Source organism: Colossoma macropomum, unplaced genomic scaffold, assembly GCF_904425465.1.
Source record: "Colossoma macropomum unplaced genomic scaffold, Colossoma_macropomum, whole genome shotgun sequence".
NCBI classification, from domain to species: Eukaryota; Metazoa; Chordata; class Actinopteri; order Characiformes; family Serrasalmidae; genus Colossoma; species Colossoma macropomum.
In genome coordinates, this window is record NW_023494785.1 from 38,640,364 (window position 1) to 38,664,690 (window position 24,327).

The 24,327-nt window shown below is 41.0% G+C and overlaps 1 protein-coding gene across 1 annotated transcript; it reads left to right on the plus strand.

Moving 5' to 3' along the window:
- The first annotated feature begins 226 nt into the window (after positions 1-226).
- Positions 227-23,687, plus strand: znf1035 (zinc finger protein 1035). The gene is made up of 4 exons (XM_036593585.1): positions 227-1,815; positions 3,215-3,294; positions 14,659-14,717; positions 14,807-23,687. Exon 4 carries the CDS (start codon positions 14,854-14,856, stop codon positions 22,816-22,818), a length of 7,965 nt encoding a protein of 2,654 aa, XP_036449478.1. The 5' UTR covers positions 227-1,815; positions 3,215-3,294; positions 14,659-14,717; positions 14,807-14,853; the 3' UTR covers positions 22,819-23,687.
- Positions 23,688-24,327: the final 640 nt, after the last annotated feature.

Here is a 24,327-nt window from a genome sequence, read left to right on the forward strand (position 1 = left end):
TCCCCTAGTAATAAAAAAAAGCCTGAGGCAAAAATGCTTGCTTTCACCATCAAGGGTTTCAAAGAAGCAATCTTCCCTTCAGAGTTCACATGTTAGATTGTGAACGCCTTCCTGGCACCTTTTGGGGCAAGAACTTGAGTAGTGTGTTCTTCTGAGTATTATTACAAGGTCTCATAGACATGTACCTTGTGCATCTCTGTCAAATGTGTTATGATCTGGTCTAGGGTCAGGTCATAACCAAAAGAGGTATATACCCATATCAAGTTATCTGTAGGTACACAATTTAAAGCTGTATTCTGCAATACCTGGTGCCAACATTAGCTTGCACTGGTCCAGACCACTATCACTTCTTTCACACCTTTCTATACTTGTCTTGGTTCTAAGAGGCCATGATTTACATTTTAAAGAACAGGACCTTAAATGTGCTAGATTCCTTGATTTGTTAGCAGCATACTACAGTCTGGCTTCCCAATGGTTAAAAGCAATACCTTACACTAGTAGCCATCAGGTACATAATAAAAACCTAGAAAGGTGTTTCCCAACAGAGTCCTAGAGGTCCATGTTCTCTATGCAGTAGACCAGTTCAAGGATGACTTGCTTAACAGATAAATCTGACCATGGAGGAGCGGAAACATGAAACACTGCAATGAAGGTGGACGTCTAGGACGGGAGCTGGGAAACACTGACCTACTGTACCTCTTACTAGAAAACGTTGTTTTAAAATCTGTTTAGCTATTGAGTCTATTGGGCAAGCATAGTTGCCCTGGCTAATGTGCTTCTTAGGGTCTCCTATCATTTGTGGAGCAGCTTAGGGTTAGTAGTGGTCAATGGAGGGGGCAGGACTGTTAGAACTTAAAGCCTGCCTTTAAAAATCTGATGGTCTTTTCTATGATTTCAATCAGCAATCCTAGTGTGGAAACCTTACTTAGTGAACCACTCCCTTGCCTGGACAGCTGACTGGACCCCTGGCTCAAATTTTCCTGTTTAACTGCCAAGACATTTAGGCATTAGAATCAAACACATAACTTAATATTGGTAAGGTTAATTTGATGATAATAGTCAAATCAACAGCAAGTGCATGAATTGTTAACCTCCCTGCTAGAAAAACCAACATAGACCAGCATGCCTGGTCACCAGCAAAACCAGCATATGCTGTGTTTTGTATGCTGGTCAACCAGGATGACCATGCTAGGTGACCAACTAAACCAGGACCAGACATATACCAGGTAAGACCAGCATGGAATGCATGCTGTTTTTTTTTTTCCTTTCTTTTTCAGCTGTGCTACCACAGAACAAACAGGAGGGGAATGTGAAGACTGCTGGGACAAACTCTCTTAAACTGTTAAACTGCAGCAGAACACCCTTAAACAAGCTCTCCAGACGTGCAAAGAGGCACAAAAAGTCACTGCCACTGTTGCCCATGGTGGCCAAACCCTGTACCAAACCAGCAGCCATCTTACGGTACCTTACTCAGGAACCATGCGCAAAGGCAGCACCGTTTGCGCATAATGGACGTCGATATGGAAGCCCCGTAGAACTTGGGGCGGGTCCTTTCACGTTCTTACTGTGCACTGATTGGTCCAAGCGGTGGTGTCACGAACTGTCCCGGGCTTCTGCACATTGTTTGGAGATTGTGCTATGAGAAGGAGACGAACGACACATTATCGGCGATTCTACGAGCGCAACGTTATACCCACATGTCGCTTTGGACGTCGAGGACCTGACCACGTTCTCAGCACCCATCGGCGGACTGCAGGTTGCTGGTGGCGCGCTGAGGGAGAGCAAGGAGAAAACAACACCTTCCTGAGGACGACGGTGAGTAGCTAGCCACGGGGTGCGCTCTGACAAGGAATGTGCTCTTGCGGAAAACGGAGGCGTGCTTTGCTGCATTCAAAATGAAGAACGTCCAAAACCAAGCACCCGGGACTTAGGTTTCCCGTGGTGGTAATGCTGTTTAATATAATTTGCGATTCTGTTTAGTTGAATGGTTTTTAAGGAAGGTCACATCGCTCTAGTTAGCGGGGGTTTTAGGTTTAAGCCCAGCCCTGTGGTCCATTTCTGGACTGGAAGCTATGTTGCTAGCTACTCAGTTAGCTAGCTAGCTGGCTAGTAAGTAGGTGATTTGGCTGCTAGTTGCCTGCTAGCTTGTTTATGATTAGTGATGCTAATGTGGCTAATGTTGCTATGGCGGGCTGTGTTGTAAACAGTGGTATAACTAATGTTAACAGATTAAATGTGCTGTACAAAGCAACGGAAATACGACTTGCACAAAATATACCTGTGCGAACTCACATTGGTGACTCTGTACCTCCAAAACAATTCATTTAAACTAGGAAGTTGAATCGGTTTCTTATTCGCCAGCTTGTTGTTCGAATTCTGCCGTTCCACCTTAAATAGTGCAGCAGTTGGGTTCTGGTGCCCGAGCCGCCAGAATGAAACTGCTGCACCATTTAAGGTGGAACGGGAAATTCGAACAACATGCTGGCGAAGAGGAAGCTAACTTCTTCAGCCTTGTACTTGAACTGCATTAGTTAACTGGTGATGTAGCCTTGCTGGCTGCCTGGCGGTGAACTTTTCCTTGTCGTTTGTCAGCTGGCTAACTACTCTTATCATAGCTTATTAATTTTCTGGCCGCTGGACACGATACGTGGTCACTTGCTTACACATAGGACACATTCTGTCTTTAAAGTAGCGGTGGTCAACTTATCAATACTTGTGGCTGGCTGTACAACAGGAATGTAAACCCAGTGAATGCCTCATTGTAAGCCAATAGATAGATAGAACTTATGATCCCGAAGGGAAATTGCAGTGTTTGAGTAGCAAGACGTATAATTGCACATAAACCTATGTATACTATGCAGAAAAATAGAAATAAATCTAGAAATAAGTTAAAGTACAAGAGAAATAAAAAAGTATATTTATTTGCATATTTACATGGCATATGAGACAGATTTGATGTATTTACATGACAGCAGGCACTGAGTGGTATGAGAAACTAAAAGCACAGATTAGACAAAGTTCTGAAACAACTAACTCAGAATATTACAGTGCAAAGAGCATAGTGAAAGTGTAATTACAGTAGTAGTTATGATATTATTATGATCTATGCTGCATTTGTTTCCCTAGCTTTTGTTATTTTTTTTAAGTGTTACAGATGTCAGACTAATTGTCCCCCTATTTAACAAGTCGTGTAATGTTCATTGTGTTTTTACAGAGACCCTCAGAGTTCTATGGCAGTAGCGTGGAGATCACTGTGGTGAAATGGATCATGGAGCTGTAGGCATACCCAGCATGGTACGTTGCTTAACTAGTTTATTTTGTAGTCTGTATCATTTTGTGTCTGAATCTGCTGCTCATTTTTTCCATGAACAGTGGTAATATAGCGGTAAGTACATTGTTTAACATGAAAGATCCCTGATATCAGCTCCCACCAAAACTGGGTTAAGGATGCAACCATCACATTTTTTACTCCTGTTGGCAGTATATATCTGTCTCATGTGACCTCACTGTAAGACTTTGCCGCTATTTCTGTGACTCTGAGAATCAAGTGTTTTCTGTATGCTGTACCGTTTGATGTGAGAACAGCCATCAGAAAAGAGAAAGTGAAAGTATTACTGTATTCCTGAGAAAGCAGACTGATATGACAGTGCTTAATCACTTTAGTGGTCTTCAATACAAGTAATGTTAATGATTGTTTATAAAACATCATCAGAACTAATCAGATTGATCGATGCATTTGGCACGCAAAACCCTGCAGCAAATCCACATGGTTTACCGGCTAATCTTCCAAACATTAGTAAACTTTAGGTAATGCCAACAGCTTTAAATTCTTTTATAGAAAGCATCGCAGCCTCCACCCCGTTCACATACAGCTTTGTTTTCATCTTTAAATCAATACCGCTGGTCTGTCCAGCAAAACATGGTTTCTCAGCTGTTACTACCAGTGTAGTATGATGGCAAGCATAGGACGAAACCATTTAAAACTGGCAACGAAACGTCTGCGTCATAAGAGAAGAAGACTTTGCCTTTAGGTTGCTGTTACTTCTGCTGTGGTGGTCAGCGCCAGCGGACACGAGAGAGACTTATGAAATTGTATGCCAATTTAGAAAATGCATACACAAAAGTAAATGGCTTTTCATGCGGTCAAGTGAAATTAGCCCCCATGAGTGTAATTCTCAAAGCTGTAACTATTTTTTGGTTTTGTTTCTTCAGTGTTGCACTGGTACAGAATATAATTGGTTCCAGTGTATTAAACATACTGTGCAGTGTGTTGGCAGGCCAACATTAGATGAGTGAACAGTCAAGATCACTATCTATGATTGTTCAGCTGTAGGCAGCTCTGTAACTTTCATGTCATGTTCCCGTAAAATGATTGGAGTTTATTAATTGGCAGTGTAATGCATATATTCATGTGAACTCACCTCAGTCACTGTAGCTTCTAATCAGCTCTAAACCACAGTAGCTAGCTGGTTATGTGGCCTGGCAGGCTCCCTGGCTATGAACTTTTGTTTGTTGTTAGTTGACACTTGGATGCTGTTTAGTCACTCTGATTTATGCCTTGAAATGAGCCTATTGATAGTTGTGGCTGGCTTTACTACGAATTTGAAACTCAACTCTAGTTTAACTTTCACATGCTCCCCTTGACAGTAGTAATGAAGTTCTCATTTATGCATATATTTTGGGTAATTTACTGCAGCATCAAAAATGATAATGCATTTTATTTGCCTGATCGCTTGTGATTTTAGCCATGCTCATGTTAATGCTTGTACAATAGACGTTTTTATATTTCATAAACTTGAAAGTGAAGAAACGCAAGAAAACAGCACAACGTTGACAAGAAAAGCAGTTTTTTGGGAGTTACTTTGCTGTACAACTGAGTGGTTCAGAGTGCAGACAGCAGCATCAAAATAATCAAACGAAAGGGCAAAATGCCCATATAGTCAACATTCTTGCCTCTTAAAAACGTCTGTATGTACATCTAAATGTAATAAACCAATGTTGGTTCACCTTTAAATGCAAAAAGTTTAAAAAGTTTAATGTCATGCACACTAATAAAGCACTTTGCATGTCCCTTAATATGCTCACACTAAACCCAGTGTGAGTAGCAGAGCAACGTTTTAGCGTTGGGAGTGTGCATTTTAAACATCTTTGCTGTTCAATTGTCCAAATATTTAAACCAATGTTATGTAATTAATCCCAACAAGAAATAAATGTATATTGCTATGAATGAATATGAATGCACAAGAGCGCTGAAGGTGCTCTGATCGCAAATTAACATAAAATATAGAGGGATACTCACTTGTTTCATTAACATATATACTTTTTGTCATAATTATGAATGTGCGATCATGCATTTTAATTCGCTCTTTAATGTACAAACCTTTTTACCCACCCAGCGAAGCTAACGTTGGTTTACTTCCACAATCTAGGTTCAGTTTAAACGTGGACATTTGAAGCTTGTAAGACATCTAAAGAATATATTAACTTTGTACACTGCAGTTTTACAGTTTTAGGCTATTGCCAACTCCTGCAGTAGAGTTGCTCTCTTTCTCAGAGTTGCATTAACTGTGCATGTCCACCGTCAGCTGTCTTGTTCACAGTGTGTTCGCAGGAAGTGAGAGGCGACGGTGAGCTGAAAGAAGGCAATCAGTTATACATAGTTGATGCTAATTCTGAAACGTTCGGCTTGATGAGTCGTGAGCCTTAGATCTTTTTTTTTTTATTTCCAGGCAATTTTGTTGGCCTTTTGAAGCTACCCGTTTTGTGGTGCATGCTTCACACTTATAATGGTAAAGTAGTGATAATTTTCTTCTTACAGTAACTTGCATATACCAGTTTCCCTTCAATGTGTTTGTAAAAGCTACCTTACAGACTACTGTTGTGCAAAACGGTTACAGATGCACTGCCTGGTGCCTAAGAAGACGATGATAGTTTTTTTAGAATAGTTTGGGCCTAAAACATTTTTAAATATCCTTTCATGGCGAGAAGTACTTGCAGGGTGTCGTAAAGCAAAATAGTTTTTCAGACTTACCACTGTTACCTGTTGTAAACTCGGAAGAGAAATGCTAGTTTACCTAAGTTTTTGTTAGTAAATAAAATGGCACTGTTTATGTTGTAGGCGTTGTGATCCCTAGTTCCTGTCACCTCCGCTGTAAGGAAATTAAGCTTCTCTGCCTTTCCACTCCTCTACTTTCTCAACTCTTTCACATTAAACTGCTCTGAATTACTTTATTTACATCTCAACAATTGAATTACACAGAAATATTTTCCTTTTTACTGTTTTTATTCGTGCCCTGATTGGTGGGGTTAGTGTTTTCTATTTTACACTAGTCACAGCCCTGTCACGGTAATGTGTTATTGAAGTGTAATACCCATGCATTCACATTTTATATGCAACTAATTTACCCGTGTAACTTCTGACCTTTCTTTGATTACAGCACATATTTAACCACCTGTTTTCCATTCTCCTCACTAGTTATAGTTGCTTTTAAGTGGCTGAAATGAAATGATTGAATCTGATTCTTTGGCTAATATTCACATGGGGCACTAGCTGAAATTATCGTTGAACTTGTGGCAATTAGAAAGCAAACTCTACTTATAAAGGCAATCAAAGTTCTGAAAGTTTATCAGAGGAGTCGCTGTGTAACTGCAGCATATTAGGAATGTCACCTGAATGCTTGTCATAGTCAGTAGATGTCTGTATTTTAGCTAGAGTAGCTATAAAATGTTTATATGCACCTCTGCCAGGTTGGTGTTAACATAAAAGTGGTGATTCAACTCATTAGCCGATAACCCAATCAGACTATTGCCTGTTGGGGTGGGAAATAGTTAAAACTGTACATGTATTTATTTAGTAAGAAGTGTAATGTTTTTTTTTATTGTCACTTTTTAAGGTTTCCAATGTGCATTATTAGTCTGTTAAAAAAACAATAGCTGGACTTTAAATAGTAACATGACTTAGGCTTATAGTTGTATTATTTCTAAGCTATTTAAGTGGTTGTTTTTTTATTGCTGACCAAAAGTTATTCTTTGTTCTGTTTTACTGATGCAAAAGCACCATACAGCCTTCATAATTTTGTAGTGCAAAATGTTTGTAATGTCAGTGTTAAATTGATATTCTGGTATAAAATTGGCCTTAGTCATGTAGTATTTCCTTGCACACATTATTCCTCTGCCTAATTGGTGGGGTATTGATAAAAATAATCTATAGATTAATCCATTATGGAGTACTATGAACAGCAGCCCTACAACAATTACATTCGCAGTGCTAGCAAGCATTTGAGATATTGCATTACTTACTAGTAACATGCATTAATTGGTCAGTAAACAATTATTAAAGGAATGATTCAGTTGAAGAATGACCTGTACAATGCAGCATATTTGGATATGAAAAATTTTGAAAAGGCTAATTCTGAAGCAGAGGTGGTTGGCAGGGGTAGTGCATAATGGCAGCTTCTGGGGCTCCCGAGTGGCGCAACCGTCTAAGCGTTGGCCCTATCATCAGGAGATCGCGAGTTCGATCCCTGGTGATGCTACAGCCATCCGTAGCCGGGAGTCCAAGAGAGCACAATTGGCCTCGCTCTCTCTGGGTGGGTGAGATGGCTGCCTTTCTCTCCCCATCACTCACTAAGCGCGATGCTAGTCAGCGCAGGCGTCTGTTAGCTGACGTAACAGATCTGGCGGTTGGCGCTTTCCTCCGAGCGCGTTCAGCTGTCCAAAGACGTTGCGTGAGCGGCAGTTCGAAAAGATGCGGTGGTTGGCTTCACAGGTCTTGGAGGAAGCCTGCGTTAGCCTCGCCCTCCTAGCGTTGATAGAGTCGTGTGTGTTTGGGGGAGTCCCAACTAACGGGTGGAATTGGCAAAGACTAAATTGGGGAGAAAACCAGATAAAAAATAAATAAATAAATAAAAAAATAATGGCAGCTTCTTGCATGTGGAAAACCAGGTTTCAGTTCCCTGTTCAGACAGGAATGGTATTGACTACATTCTCTCTACTACTACATTCTTATTGTATGTGAAGATGGTGTTTGTCTCTGTTTCTCTGGAGATAAAAAAAAAAATCTGTCAACTTTCGCAAAAAGTGGTTGATGACTACTGGAAAGGATGTTAACCACATAAAAAACAAAATCTTACATTTACAAGTGTGTAGCCAGCAAAGTAGATTTTAAAGGAGCTACAGTATTCAACACAGTTTTAGCTTGACTCCAAATATCCTATTTAATTATTTAAGTATTTGTAGTTCTTCACAATGGTATTTTGCCTTTAGTAAGGGTATGTAAATATGTGATGTAGTTATGTAGTCACTATCTAGGCTTTTCTGACAGAACTTTTGGAAAGGGTTTCTTGCATTGGTATGCAGGGTTTTGTTTCATTGTTGCAGAACAGCTTTTACTTGGATGATTCTCCAAGAATTTTTGTTACTTGGTGGCTTTTCTAGCATTTCTTTGCACAGATTTTTTTGTAAAACCGTTTCTACAGGGGAGAGCACCTATGGTGCTAAATTTCTTCCATTTGTAAATGGCAAGGACGTTTACACCCAAACATCACATCCCTATGTGTTATTTGAACATGTCATTCCAAAATCATGGGCACTGATATGGAGTTGGCCAACCTTTGCTATTGCAACAGCCTCTCCCTTTGTAGCAGGGGTGTGGGGGGGTTGCTTCCATCTAGCCACCGGAGTATCATTGAGGTTATTCACTGATGTTGAGCAATAAGGCATGACTCATCACTGTTCCAGGGACGTGTCCGATGGCTGGGTTGAAAGCACACCTGCGGCTTCTTCCACTGTAAAATCCAAATCTCCAGACTAGCTGCTTGGCACTCATAGTGCGTCTTTGCTTCGTCTACCAGGCCCGCTAGCCTCTCTTGGCAATGGGCTCGAGGGTAATAGCACAGTGCATGTACGGGTTAACCAGTGCTTCACGGAGGTGGTCTAACTCGAGGTACGAAGGGTATATATTGTTAGCAAGCATTAGAGCAAGCATTAGAGATATTAGAGATATTGCATTACTTACTAGTAACATGCATTAATTGGTCAGTAAACAATTATTAAAGGAATGATTTAGTTGAAGAAAGACCTGTACAATGCAGCATATTTGGATATGAAACATTTCGAAAAGGCTAATTCTGAAGCAGAGGTGGTTGGCAGGGGTAGTGCATAATGGCAGCTTCTGGGGCTCCCGAGTGGTGCAACCGTCTAAGCGTTGACCTTATCATCAGGAGATCGCGAGTTCGATCCCTGGTGATGCTACAGCCATCCGTAGCCGGGAGTCCAAGAGAGCACAATTGGCCTCGCTCTCTCTGGGTGGGTGGGATGGCTGCCTTTCTCCCCCCATCACTCACTAAGCGCAATGCTAGTCAGCGCAGGCGTCTGTTAGCTGACGTAACAGATCTGGCGGTTGGCGCTTTCCTCCGAGCGCGTTCAGCTGTCCAAAGACGTTGCGTGAGCGGCAGTTCGAAAAGATGCGGTGGTTGGCTTCACAGGTCTCGGAGGAAGCCTGCGTTAGCCTCGCCCTCCTAGCGTTGATAGCGTCATGTGTGATTGGGCGAGTCCTAACTAACGGGTGGAATTGGCAAAGACTAAATTGGGGAGAAAACCAGATAAAAAAATAATGGCAGCTTCTTGCATGTGGAAAACCAGGTTTCAGTTCCCTGTTCAGACAGGAATGGTATTGACTACATTCTCTCTACTACTACATTCTTATTGTATGTGAAGATGGTGTTTGTCTCTGTTTCTCTGGAGATAAAAAAAAAACTGTCAACTTTCGCAAAAAGTGGTTGATGACTACCGGAAAGGATGTTAACCACATAAAAAACAAAATCTTACATTTACAAGTGTGTAGCCAGCAAAGTAGATTTTAAAGGAACTACAGTATTCAACACAGTTTTAGCCTGACTCCAAATATTCTATTTAATTATTTAAGTACTTGTAGTTCTTCACAATGGTATTTTGCCTTTAGTGAGGGTATGTAAATATGTGATGTAGTTATGTAGTCACTATCTAGGCTTTTCTGACAGAACATTTGGAAAGGGTTTCTTGCATTGGTATGCAGGGTTTTGTTTCATTGTTGCAGAACAGCTTTTACTTGGATGATTCTCCAAGAATTTTTGTTACTTGGTGGCTTTTCTAGCATTTCTTTGCACAGATTTTTTTGTAAAACCGTTTCTGCAGGGGAGAGCACCTATGGTGCTAAATTTCTTCCATTTGTAAATGGCAAGGACGTTTACACCCAAACATCACATCCCTATGTGTTATTTGAACATGTCATTCCAAAATCATGGGCACTGATATGGAGTTGGCCAACCTTTGCTATTGCAACAGCCTCTCCCTTTGTAGCAGGGGTGTGGGGGGGTTGCTTCCATCTAGCCACCGGAGTATCATTGAGGTTATTCACTGATGTTGAGCAATAAGGCATGACTCATCACTGTTCCAGGGACGTGTCCGATGGCTGGGTTGAAAGCACACCTGCGGCTTCTTCCACTGTAAAATCCAAATCTCCAGACTAGCTGCTTGGCACTCATAGTGCGTCTTTGCTCCGTCTACCAGGCTCGCTAGCCTCTCTTGGCAATGGGCTCGAGGGTAATAGCACAGTGCATGTATGAGTTAACCAGTGCTTCACGGAGGTGGTCTAACTCGAGGTACGAAGGACATATATTGCGGCCCTAGTAGGATCCAGTATGCCGGGGCACTGTTAGCAGCCGTGCTGAGAATAAATGCAGTGTTACCATGACGTTCACTGCTTTGAGTGACCAGCATCCAGGTGCTCAAAATGAAATGGTATATATTTCTACATTTTAACAGTGCGGATAAAAAGTATTAATTTAGTACAAGAATGTGCTGACGAAATGTATTGTGACATCGCCACACGAAATTGTAAGTAGTTCTTTTTTTAAAGAGAAGAAATGTTTGATCATTTGTTTAAGATTAAGATGACCCTTGTTAGTCCCATAATGGGGAAATTTCACCTCTGCATTTAACCCATCCGTGCAGTGAAACATCACATACACACTTGTGAGCGCACACACACACTAGGGACAGTGAGTACACTTGCCGGGAGCAGTGGGCAGCCCTGTCCACAGCGCTCGGGGAGCAGTTGGGGGTTAGGTGCCTTGCTTAAGGGCACTTCAGTCACGTACTGTCGGCTCAGGGGGTCAAACCGGCAACCTTCTCGTCACAGGGCTTGTTCCCTAACCTCCAGCCCACGACTGCCCTAAGGACTTTCATATTGAAGAGCCTGAATATGAGTGGAGTGGTGGGTTTTCTGGAGTAGAGCAGGGGGCTGTATTTAGAGCTGTATAGCTGTTGGCACTGAAGAGGCTGGGTTTCTTCTCACCATGTTTGGCATTGTTTTCAGCAAATCAAAAATAATGCTGCATTATGAACCCTAACCTCAAGTCATCTTAATTTCCTTTTTTGCAGTGCACATTTCATAGCCCATATTTAGCAAAGGAAAAATAAATATCAGAATCCCAAAAATGAAAAACCGAATAGCTACTCAATGAATGAATATACATATAGTCTCTTATTCAAGTGCAACCCTACCTTTCACCAAACTTTAGAGTTCATGCTATGTTTTGAGGCAGGCAGTGTTCTTCTGGCATCCATATCCATAATCAGACGGCCAGATGGTGAAGCATGATTCATCTCTCCAGAGAATTGGTTTCAGCTGCTCCGAGGTGTGCTTTACGCTACTACACCTGACTGACACTTGGTATTGCACATGGGGAACATAGGGTTGTGTGAGGTTGCTTGGTCATGGAAACCTGATCTGTGACGCTACCAACAAACAGTTCTTGGCCGACGTTTCTTCCAGAGACAGTTTGGAAGTGTTGCAACCTAGGACAGACATTTAAGTACTATGCGCTTCAGTATGCTTGGGCAGTATCTATCGTTTTCATACTTCCATACCTTCCTGATATTTCACCGGGGTACAGGGTATATGTCAGTATCTGAGTAAAAAAAAAAAAAGCTGCTGGCGATAGAAGGCATTATAGCATGTATGACACCGTCTAGCCTAAAATACAATATATCTAATAGGCAATTAGCCTACACAGACAAGTCGTTCTTGGTTTAAATATTTATGGCCTATGGAATAATGAATAGATAGAAAATTAGCACCCTTCATCCATAGATTTAGAATACTTTGCTGGAGAGACTGCCACACAAAAAGTGCCACCCATCACAGTACAGGCTTAATTCAGAAAATTAGGCTACGTTTACACAGCAGGTAAACGTGGCCCAGATCTGATCTTTTTCTCTGTATGTGACACAGATGTGTCATCTGTGTGTCAGTGTGAACAGCAAAAAATGCATTGAATCTGATATGTTTAATTCCGATTTGAGACGCTTTCATATGTGGTACTGAAATCCGATACGTATCCTATATGCGGCAGTGCAACTCAGAATTGGAATTCATGCGACTTTTACGCCAGTCCAACTCATTATTCGTCATAATTTTGCGCTGCTGAGACTCATAAACTCATTTAAATGCTGATGTTTCTGTTTTAAAAAAATAGAAGAGACTTATCGCAACCCCTCTGTGTTCAGAGAGATTTCGAACAAAACGGCTGAACGCAGCCGGAGGAGACCGAGGCTGCGGTGTCAAAAAAAAGTTCAAAGAATCTGAGGACACGAACCAACGAAGTGGCATTGGCAGAATAACGTGCACTTTTTACGAACTCAAACACATTGTGGGTGATAAGCCTAGCTGTCTACTTTTGAAACTTCATAATCGCTCCTGTGATGCTGGCGAAGATGAAACTGAAAGCTCCGGGAGTGACTGCCATGATTGTTTACCTCTGGATGAGCCACGTGAAGCAACGTGACGCGTTGTTCTTTTGCGCTTGCCGGTCGGTTTAGGAACATGATCTGTTCAGACTGATGTCGAATATAGGTCACATTTAAAACATAATCTGAACAGCCAAACAAAAAAATCGGATTTGGTGAGAAGATCAGATTTGGCCCACTTTTACCTGCTGTGTAAACATAGCCCTAGTATTCTGTTAACACACATTATTGTCTCAATGTTTGAGAGTGCAAAAGTAGAGTGACTTATCGAACGTGTTCTTTGGTGTGTGCAGAGAATGTGCACTTCTAATTCATGCAGCTCTTTGCTGTGGCTGTTATGCTCAGTTTTTCTTTATCCTTGGCTCTGATTTCTCTCCTCTTTTTATCAGCAGAAAGAAAGAGTAGAGAAAAACATTTACATACCAGCCCACATTATAGCAGGTATTGTTAAGAACAAAATGACAATGGAGCAGCAGCAGTGAAAATGGCAGACTGTGTGCAGAAATGTACTGTTCCAGGCTGTGAAGGGGATGTTGGCACTTTTCATAGGCTAAAGTTGGCTTCCTTCTTAATCAAATGAATTCCACCTTAAATGCTACAGCTTGTACAGGCACCAGAGTATAACTGTGGCACCATTTAAGGTGGAACAGAAAATTCGCAAAACAAGCTGGCGAATAGGAATCCAACTTAAGCTCCCACATCAACAGGATCCCGATCATTTTTAGTTCAGAGTTGTTGGTTTGCTCTGCACTTTTTGCTCGGGACAGTTTCTCAAACCTTGGACAATATTGGGTATGCTTCAGTCAGTGTTTGACACTGATGAGAGGGGCAGCATCACAACCACAACAGCAACCTTTAAGTAGCTAGTCATGCTGTGAGATTTTATCCACTTTTTGACAGTTGAAGCCAGATCATCTTAAATTAAAAGCATGTGTAAACCTGCACTTAGGCATTTTTTGCCCCGACCAAAGTCATATACCTTCTGTGTAAACATTAGAGAACAATTTTAAATTACTGAATTAATGCATTTTGTGGTGTATTTAAATGTTTCAACTTCACAGTAAGGGTGAAAATTTCTTCATTGTGACCCTTTCTACTGCTAAAGTTTGTCTGTGGAGATCACATTGATGTATGCTTGATTTTACACATCTGTAAGCAGTGCGTGTGGCTGCAATAGCTGAATCGACTAATTAGAAAGGGACTGCACATACATCTGCCCATAAAGTGATTCTGTTTATCTGTAAACTAATGGAGGACCAAGACTGTAGGAATCCTTTTGTAACCCACTACAGACAGTGTCATTCAAACTTATTGTAGGCTTTGGTAAATATGAGGGGAAAAAAAGCCTTGAAAAATGTCTTTAAGCTTGATGCTTCTTTGAACATGAGTGAAATCTAATCTCTGATTGCATTAAAATTTCAAAAACAAGTTTAGAAATGCTTGATTTTATTATTATTTTATAGTGGTATTGTTGTCTGTATTATTAACTGCATATGTAAACAATACAAATTAATGCCAGAGTTTTGGTGTTAAATCGGACCAGTCCATAGAGTTCAAAACCACACCCATTTCATAAACATGAGTACCAGATGTACCAAATTAACCAGACAACCACCTAATACATTACTCTCAGCAAAAAACAAACATTGGATGCAGTAAGGCACACTAAAAATAGATTTATTACAAATGAAATTATCCAGTCATTGAAAAACTGTATCGACTAGGGTCATGTTGACTTTCCAATAAATAACTACTTCCCAGTATTCAGAAGATAAGATCTAGTAGCCTTTTTTGCCATTGCTATGACTAAGCATTGTTTTGAAAGATTTTAAAATGCTTAATCAGATTTTTTTTTTTCTCCTTACGCAGTCCTTCAAACAAGTGAATTACATCCTTCCTTCCCACTGCTGTGCACCGGATACAGTTGGGTGAGTACACTGTTCTTTAAACTGTTGTTGTGGTAATAATAATAATAATAATAATAATAATAATAATAATAATAAAAAACATCTTTCAGGACTTAAAAAGATCAGCTGATCCTTACTGAACACCTAACTCCTAAGGATGGCCCATGGATCCAGTACATGTCACCACATAACTCCATCTGATTCAGAGACTTTGACAGTGTCCTTGGAATCTGAGGAGAACTTCGAACATCATATTGAGCAGCTTACTGGAGAAGATAAACTTTCAGGCATGATGGTTTCTGAAGAGGTCCCCACATCAGACCTAAACTGTTTGAATTCAGAGGCAGATTCTCTGCAGGACACATGCCATGAACCACCATGCCCAGAGGACAGGAAATCAGATGAGTCTGCAGGAGGTCAGTCAACAGATATCAAAATAAATCTGGTTACTATCACAAACGACCCATCTGTTTTGGATACAGATTCATGTAGGACAGGATTAAATCCTAGTTTGTTGAGTATGGCTGGTCTTGAGGGTTACTCAGATGTTAGCAGCTGCTCTGAAGTAGACCTTGACTGCACTTCAAATGCCTTCATCGAAGAAAATCCTGATCAGTCTTTAGAATGTCAAAGTAAAAGTACAAAAGAAGCAGATAAAGTGGAAAAAGATCCTAGTACATTGTTCCATTCTGGTGATTTGAGTTGTGCGTTAGCAGCAAGTGGCAAAGAAGCAACAATGGAAGAGAAAGATTATGACAACTGGGAACCTAATGAATCAGAGTGTGAAAGAGGAAGTGATCACTTAAATAATGCAATGAATGATGGTAGCCATGGGGAGAGGTCCCTCTTAAATCTCCAGAATAAGTGTTTGAATGGTGAAAGTGAGTGTGCTTTGAAAAATGAGGAACAATTGGAGAAGAGAGCATGTGTTTTTCAGAACTCAGACTGCTGTGTTGAAGACCTGAACAAGGATTGCAAAGATACTCCAACTACTCTAACTAATTCTGTTTGTGCCTTGGAGTTGAATAGTGTGAAGGAGATAGAAGACAAAAATAATAGTGACATAAATGGTGGTAATGATGCTTACACCCAAAGTGGTTGTCAGATAGAAGCAATCAGCAACCTGTGTGAATCCAAGCTTGTTGGTCCAGAACGTGAATCAAACCCTGACTATGAAAAACCACCCACTGACAATGAACTGCAGTCTGACAAAACAGAAAGTAAATGTTCTGTCAGTAGAGAGGTTGAACGCAGCAGTTTTGAATTCCTACAGTCTTGTTTGGGCTTTAAAAATCCAGAGCACAGCTCACCTTTCTTGAGTAGTCTGGTTTGTGCAAAATTAGACCAACATGAGACCACTTCAGTATGTGACAATATGAATGAAACCTCAGAGAATAGTGACATTAGTAACACACAGCCCCCAGTTCTCATGAGAGCTACTTTTGAACCTGTTACTGGAGATCAGATGGAAGAAGCAGTAGATGGTGCGCAGGAGCCTCCTATACTGAGTGCTTTCTACAAGGCTCTGGGATCTTCAGAAACTGGGCAGCAAAATGATTGCATAGAGGGGCAAATGATTAGGGACTTGGCAAGAACTGAAAGTGGAATTGAGACCAGGATCACCAGAGAAGTTTCCTTGGTGTCATCTCAGAAATTAACAAAGAAACTGCAGCCTGTTGTGCTTGTAAAGACAACTGAGCAGAAAGCTGATGGTGGAAACGAATACCATTGTTCTGCATGCAAAAGGAGCTTCCAAAGTGTAGATGAGCTTATTGAACATTTCCACTGTGAACACTCTCAGTGTAACTTTCAGTGTTGTCTCACCTGTGAATGTTATTTTTCCAGTGGAGCATTGGCAGAGCAACATTTGTGTGAGCAAGTTAAGCCAAATCACATGCACCTGCCTGGTTCTTTACACACTAAGGAGCAGGCCAAGAAGGTTGTTGCAAAATATGTGTGCATGTACTGTCTCAAACCTTTTGTCAAGAAGGCTTATTATCTTGATCACGAGCAAAGGCATAGAGTCATCACACAATATAGATGTGCTTGCTGTGGTTTGTACTTTCCACATATAAGTAAACTGAAGGCTCACAAACGAAAGGTCAGGTGCACACCCTTGATACTAGAGCCCCAGGAGCAGGCTAAAGAAAATTTAGAAATTGATCTGAAAAAAGCAGGTAAGCCCACTGCCGTACTTGGAACTGATGGCTGTAAGATCAAGCTCAATGAATGTTTTGTGAAAATGGTGGACATAAACAATGGAGACCATTTGCCTCAGAAAATATTTTGCCCAGTTTGTGGAAAGATCTTCAGACTGAGAGCACAACTGAAAGCACACCTCAGATCACACTCTGATGAGAAGCCCTTTAAGTGTGACGTTTGTAAGAAGGATTTCAAATATTCCTGGAACCTTAACAAGCACAGAAGGGAGCAATGTTCTCAAAAAGTTGTGCGTCATGAATCACCCGAGCCAGACAGCAGATCTTCTTTGAGATTCAAGTGCCCCATTTGTCCACGAGTATTTAAATACTCCTACAACAGATCCCGGCATTTGCGTGAGCAGTGTGTAAAAGAATATACTCGGGCAGGAAAAGGAAAAGTTGGAAACGGGTACAAATGCCCATTGTGTAGTAAAACATTTACCTTGTCTTCCAATCGTATTAGACATATTAAAAACACTTGCTTTCAGAGGTATAAACTCAAAGGGATTGTGATCAAAAGGAAACAGACCAAGGCCATCAAGGAACAGGTAAAAGAAGAAAAAGAAGAGAAACCACTGTTGCCAGTGCCCTCCCAGAATTTGCCACCTTATAAGTGTAAACTGTGCCCAGCTGTATTTACATACAGGTCTGGAGTGTGGAGACACATGAAAAGACACAAGTTGCTTCAAAATACCATAACGCCAACTGGCAAAGATGACAACCTTAGTGATCCGAAACAACTGAACTCTGATAACCAAACAACTCAAAACCAGGGGTCTTCTGGCATGGTCTCTAGTCCACCCTTATCTTGTCGCTTCTGTGAAAAATGTTTCAGTTCGACTTCCTCACTGAAGAAACATTTGCGACTACATGTAGGAAACAAACCATTCCGCTGCTTGGACTGTGGTAAAAACTTTGCGAGGCGTGGGCATTTAATAGGTCACAAAAATGTTCACAGGCGAAAGATACAGTGTTCTGTCTGCAAAAAAATTCTTCCCACCATTGGAGATTTGTTGAAACACCGACAGTCCCATATAAAAAAGGGAACGCTTCAGTGCCCAGATTGCCCAATGCAGTTCAAGTTTCCTGTGTACTTGCTCCGCCATGTTGCAACGCATGAAAACAAAAGTAAACATAAACCAGCCCAGTCTCCACCTGAAAACCAACTTCAACCAAATGAAGCAACAGATCAAAAGATGGAGGAAATTCATGAAGACTTCATATGTGGAGTGTGTAAGAAGGAATTTGTTAATTCCAAAGCGCTGAGTGAGCACTGTTTAACTCACATGCCTAAACCATCTGTTTCCAGATGTCAGTTTTGTAAACGTAATTTTCAGAGTCGAGCGATATTGATTCGGCACATCCGTCTTCACACTGGTGAAAAGCCTTTCCCTTGCCAGAGGTGTGGAAGGCATTTTTCCCGAAAGGAATATCTCAAAGCTCATAAAGAGAAATGTGCAGACCCACAAGAAAAATCTGTAACATCAAACTCTGTTCAAATACAGGAGAAATCCAAAATAAGTACAGTATCGAATGAAGTTCGAAATGTTTTCAAGTGCTCATACTGCCCTCATGTCTTTGCCATCTCAAGCAGTTTGACACTTCACGAAAGAGCTCATGTGGCTAAGACCCTTTTGCCATGTTCAAAGTGTGGAAAGTACTACAGAAAAAAGAAAATAAAGGAACACCTGAACAACTGCAGGGGCAAGGAATCACAACATGCCTGCAGAAATTGTGGAGCTACATTCAGTGGGAAAAAGAAAAGGAATGCGCATGAGAGGAAGTGCAAAGGCACCGATTCAGTTGTCGAAAATAAAACATGCAAAACATTGAAGACAATTGGGGCAAGCCTCAAGGACAAGTTTAAGGAGCGGTGTCCACATTGCCCTAAACGTTTCAGATTTAGAAGTTACCTCCTGAGACACATTCGTTCTCACTTAAGGAAACAAAAGTTTGCATGTATGCACTGTGGGCAGAAATATGACAGTCAGCAGCAGTATCTACAGCATGAGGCCTTTTGTGATGGTGTGTTCAAGGACTCTAAAACAAAAATATTGAATGAATCTGCAAAATCCAAAGCTGTGTCAGAAGATGCATCAAATCTGAAGGATACCAGAGTAACTATCAAAGAAAATGATGGGGAGTTTAAGTGCAGTTTTTGTACTAAAACCTTCACAAAACCACGAAATCTGAGGCGCCACATCCTTACACACACAGATGTCAAGCCTTATCGTTGTAAGGCATGCGAGAGTAGTTTCTCCCGATACGATCATCTGAAGCTGCACCAAGCACACTGTAAAGGCAAGAGACAGCGACTTGAAGTGCGAATTGAAAAGATCAGTGTTGACCTCTCTGGCACAGGCTGGCAAACTAAAGTGCAGCAAGCAAGCGATGTATTTGAATGTAATGTTTGCTCTAAGCAGTTCTCTGCCCGCAGCAATTTAACACGACACATTTCCATGTTGCATTCTACTTTCAAACCTTTCACCTGTAAAAGGTGTGGCAACAAGTATAGCTCTAAAAAGACTTTAAGAACACACCTCCTCAGGGTAAACTGCGAACCGTCTTCACAAGAGAGCTTGAAGCCACCTCAGTCAAGTGCTCCAATGCAGCCATGCAGAGAAACATCTAAACTCTTGCAACGCATACATGGACACTACTCAAGTAAATTTAAGTTCCACTGTGAGTACTGCCCCCGCCGCTTTCAAAACCAATCACAGTTGAAGATGCATATTCGTCTTCATACAGGGGAAAAACCTTTTGGATGTGCCAGTTGTGGTGAGCGTTTCATCAGAAGAGACTATTTGCAGCGACACTTGATTAAATGCCACGAAAAAGGAGAAAATTTTGATAAAGTGCTTTGCGATAGGTGTGGTGGTTTGTTTACTAAAGATGCACTTTATATACACCAGAGGATTTGCATCATTAACAAGTTACATGACTCCCCCCAAGCAACCAGAACTGGCAGCCCTTCAAAGATCAAGGGATTTTCCTGTGTTAATTGTAGTGCCCGTTTTTTGTTGTTCTCCCAGCTTCAGCAGCATTTTCTGACGAAACACAGATCTGATGGACAACAGCAGTCAAACAGCTTAGAGTACCAGCAGTTATCAAGTACCTTTAACATAAAGGAGGAACCAACAGATGAAGGGTATATTGAGAACCTGCAAAGCAGCAGCCAAAAGCATAGACATGAGAATACAAATGGGGAAAAGAAAAAACCATATGAGTGCCATCAGTGCAAAATGAGGTTCATCAGCAGCAGTGGCCTAGGAATGCATATGCGCACTCATACAGCAGATTACCCTCTTTCTTGCAATAGATGTTCCAAAGGATTTTGGAGCAAAAATGTACTGCAAAAACACAAGAGAAGGTGTAAGGGCCTAGAAGAAGTTCCAAAAAAAGAATCTAACCTGGAAGGCGCAACGTTATCAGAATCAGAACTTAATGATACGGTCCTTTTATTTAATAAAGGCTCCAATACCACAGGGACTGGTGTACTGCAAACAAAGTTTTCATGTAAGGATCAGGATCAAGGAAACATGGACAAAGGAGACGCAGTTGTCCACAAGTATCAGTGTTCAGAATGTGATCAAAGTTTCACAGATGGCCTCAGGTTAATAAGTCATCTTGAGGATCATGGCCGTGAAGATCTGGAGCGTAGGTTAGGCAGTAAGCATCGATGCCACCTGTGTGGCAAGACCTTTGAACAAGCTGGGACACTACAGAGACACGTGAAGATTCAGCATCAGGAAACAGTTTCTAATACGTGTCCTGAATGCTTCAGAAACTTTCGCTGTCCCTCTGATTTGGACATTCATAGGTCTTGTCATGATCCTAATCGGCCATTTGTCTGTAACACATGCAACTTGAGGTTTTGGACACCTAAAGCCTTGAGAATTCATCAAAGTCATGCTCACCCAGGTATTCAGCCACCTAACGCAAGTGAGTCTAGCACAGGAGGGTCTTCAAAAATGTTTACATGCCTTCCCTGTAATAGAGCCTACGCGACAAGGAAGTCATACATGAGGCACTGCAAAGGTAAACATAAAGGGAATTTGCAAAATCCAGAACTTACAAGTGCTCCCTTGGACAAAAATGAATCTGAACTTGCAAATGATGCAGGGAACGAAGATGCAAGTGATAATGATTCTGACTCCGCACCCTATTTTCCTTGTCATGTCTGCGGTAAAACATTTCTGACATCAGAAAATCTTGAGGATCATCAAAGATGCCATCTTGGAGAAAAACCGTATGAATGTGAAGAATGTGGCAAATGCTTTTTTCAGCTTGTAAACCTGCAGCAGCATCAGCGTAGCCACAAAACTGAGTTTCAGTGTCCTATGTGTGGTAAAGGTTTTATTTCACTCTTTGCCCTGCGCAAGCATAAGCACACTCATGTTACTAAACGGCCCCATCGCTGCACCAAGTGTCATCTAAGTTTCACAGGATCTTCACAGCTGGCAGAACACATGATCACTCATCGTGATGAAAATTTCCCCTGTGACCTTTGCGATGAAACATTTTCCTGCAAATTGAGCAGAGCAGAACACCGTAAGATCCACACTGAGCAAGAGGAGGAGCTCCCTCCTTTGATTCCACCTGCAAAGCAGACTTCACCTCCGCGTAGGACTAGTGACAGTCCTTCATTAAACAATGCACAGCAATACAAGTATCGCTGTGGAATTTGCCAGGTGCGATTTCAAGATCCAGAACAGCTCTCGGAGCATGGTTGCAGTCCAGCAAAAGAGCGCCCATATTCATGTCCTGAATGTAATATGCATTTTTTGCACGGTTCTCATCTGAAGAAGCATCAGCTCAGTCATCAGTTATCTGGGCCACATTCTTTTCAGTGCAAGAGTTGCCACATGAGCTTCAGTCAGCGCAATCAATACTTAATCCATATGCGAAGACATGGTGATGAGCCTTCAGACTCTCAGATCAGTGAAAAAGTGAAGTTGTTAAATGCCAGTGATCTGAATGAGGACAAAATCTACAAATGCCCAATTTGTCCAGAGAGCTTTGCTCAAGCCTTAGAGCTTGCAAGTCATCTTTCTGTTCACTCATACATGTGCAATGTTTGTAAAAAGACTTTTGCAACTAAGCCACAGCTTGAGGAGCATGAGCAATGCCATTTATCTGCCGCTACACAGTACGAGTGCACAGAATGTGGAGACAGCTTTCTTGGGAGTGATGCCTTTCGTCAGCATAATTGTGCTCGCCAGAAACACTTTGGGCACTCATCCAAGTCACCCCCTCGCAAAAAGAGATCTACAGGAACTTCGCTGAAAGTCATCAGTATTGATGAAGAGGAAGAGGAGGAGGTTGACGTTGGGGAAGACTTCTATAATTGTCCTGTCTGCAACAAGCGGTTCTCTTCCAGTAGCAGTTTACAGGAGCACCAGAAGGTGCATGAAGATGGACGTCCCTTCAAGTGTCTGGTTTGTGGGAAAGGCTTTGCGAAGAAGAAATATCTCACACAGCACCAGCAAATACACAGTGAGCGTCCATACAAATGTAATTTTTGCTCGGAATCCTTTAAGACTGAGCCAATGCTTTTGTCCCACCATAGAACCCATGACTCAACAAGGAAACATCAGTGCTCAGTGTGTAACAAATCATATCGTACAATGTCTGAACTCTCAAAACATGAACAGAAACATCCAGAATTGCAGAGTTTGAAGGAAGGAAGTGGTGACCATAGATGTGATATGTGTTATAAATCTTTTAATTTGCTTTCTCAGTTGCAAAAGCACCAGGAGACTCATGTCGGCCAGGTTGTCTATGAATGCACAGAGTGTGACAAAGCATTTGCTTTTCTAAATCTTTTAGAAGAACACCAGCTGACTCATGCAACTTCTGCAGCTTCTTCGCAGCCTCAGTCACCATCCCCCATTCTCTTTGAAAACCCAGTCGATGAGTAGAGCATACTGTAGAGTATTTCCTGCAATGCAGGTGATTTTTAGTCATTCAGTTTTCTGAAAAAATTATGACTGTACAGTTTCTTGACACGTTTTGGAATATTGTGCTTTACCATGTTGCATCATATACACAAAAGATAGATTTCTCATTGTATTTTAATGCCTCCTGTTATGTGTATATATGTACGCAGTTCTTACTTTAGTTTTGTCTATTGCAGTTCTGAGAATTCAAAACTTTAAGGAAAAAATATGGTTTTGGTGGCAAGATGAACTTTGCATGCCAGGTAAAACTAACAAAAAATGCTGTTCAGATATGTTCTCCCCATTTGTGGGGCTTATGTGGCATAAATATCAATCATCATTATGTCTACATTTCTTGTCCTTTTGGTACATGTTCACCTTGCAGTGTACTTCATCTTTTGGAAACAGTTTTTGTTGTTTAAAATTAAGGAGAATTTTTTTTCCCCTTTCGTTCTTTCTTTTAAGTTCTGACTTCTTCTGTAATTTCCTGATAACTTGTTTTAGCCATGCCTTTAATACCTCAGTTTGCAAAGATTTGAATAAAACTGTTAAGGGTTACTATGAATATTATAAATATGCCTTTGTATGTTTAAGTTTCTTTGTATCTGCTGTTTCATAATGAATGTTTTATTTTGTTCCTCTTGATAGAGATTCCATACTATAACTAGCTTTTGCTTAACAGGTGGTTATGAGCACCTTTCAAGCACTTCATGATTTGGTGTAGTCACTTGTTATGGAGATTGACTACCTTTGTATTAAAGTGTATACTTTATGCATATATTTTTTTTTAAATACACATGTCCGTGTATGAAATTTTCAGACTGAGACAATAAACCCATTTTAATACTGTTGTCATTGGTGGTCTGCAACTCTGTTTTAACACATTCAGTGACTACCTGGAAAGTTACTAGGCAATGTTTTAGAGAAGGAGTTTCCATTTCTTGAGTCAATAAAAGGGGGGGGGCATAAAAATAAAGCTTTTGTACTTATGTACAAGTTCTAGTCCTGGTCAAAAGCTGTATGTAGACTAAAATCTCAGACATTTGATAGTCTTGGACCAATATTGAACCACTGGTACTCATGTAAACATGACTCTCCAGCATGTTTGGCTGCAACAGTGATATTGACTCCTATTCTGGTAGTTTTCTGGCTGTGTTTTGCCAGCTCTATGTTATGGGGAGGAATATAGAGTTGTAATGCATTGGTATAGAGTTTTCTTTACATCTGACTGAATAAAATGCTTTTTTTGTCTGGACCAGAAGTAACTGCTCATTCACTGGTAGTTACATTGAATGGCACATTGGTTACAGTGCTCAAAAGTAGTCTTGGGACACTTCTATCGTCCATGTGTTATGTATTACGAAAATTGTGCTTTATTATTTTCAAAAGTGACCTGTCCAGGGTGTATCCTGCCTTTCGCCCAAAGACAGCTGCGATAGGCTGCAGCACCCCCTGTGACCCAGAGGGATAAGTGGTTTAGAGAATTGTGAA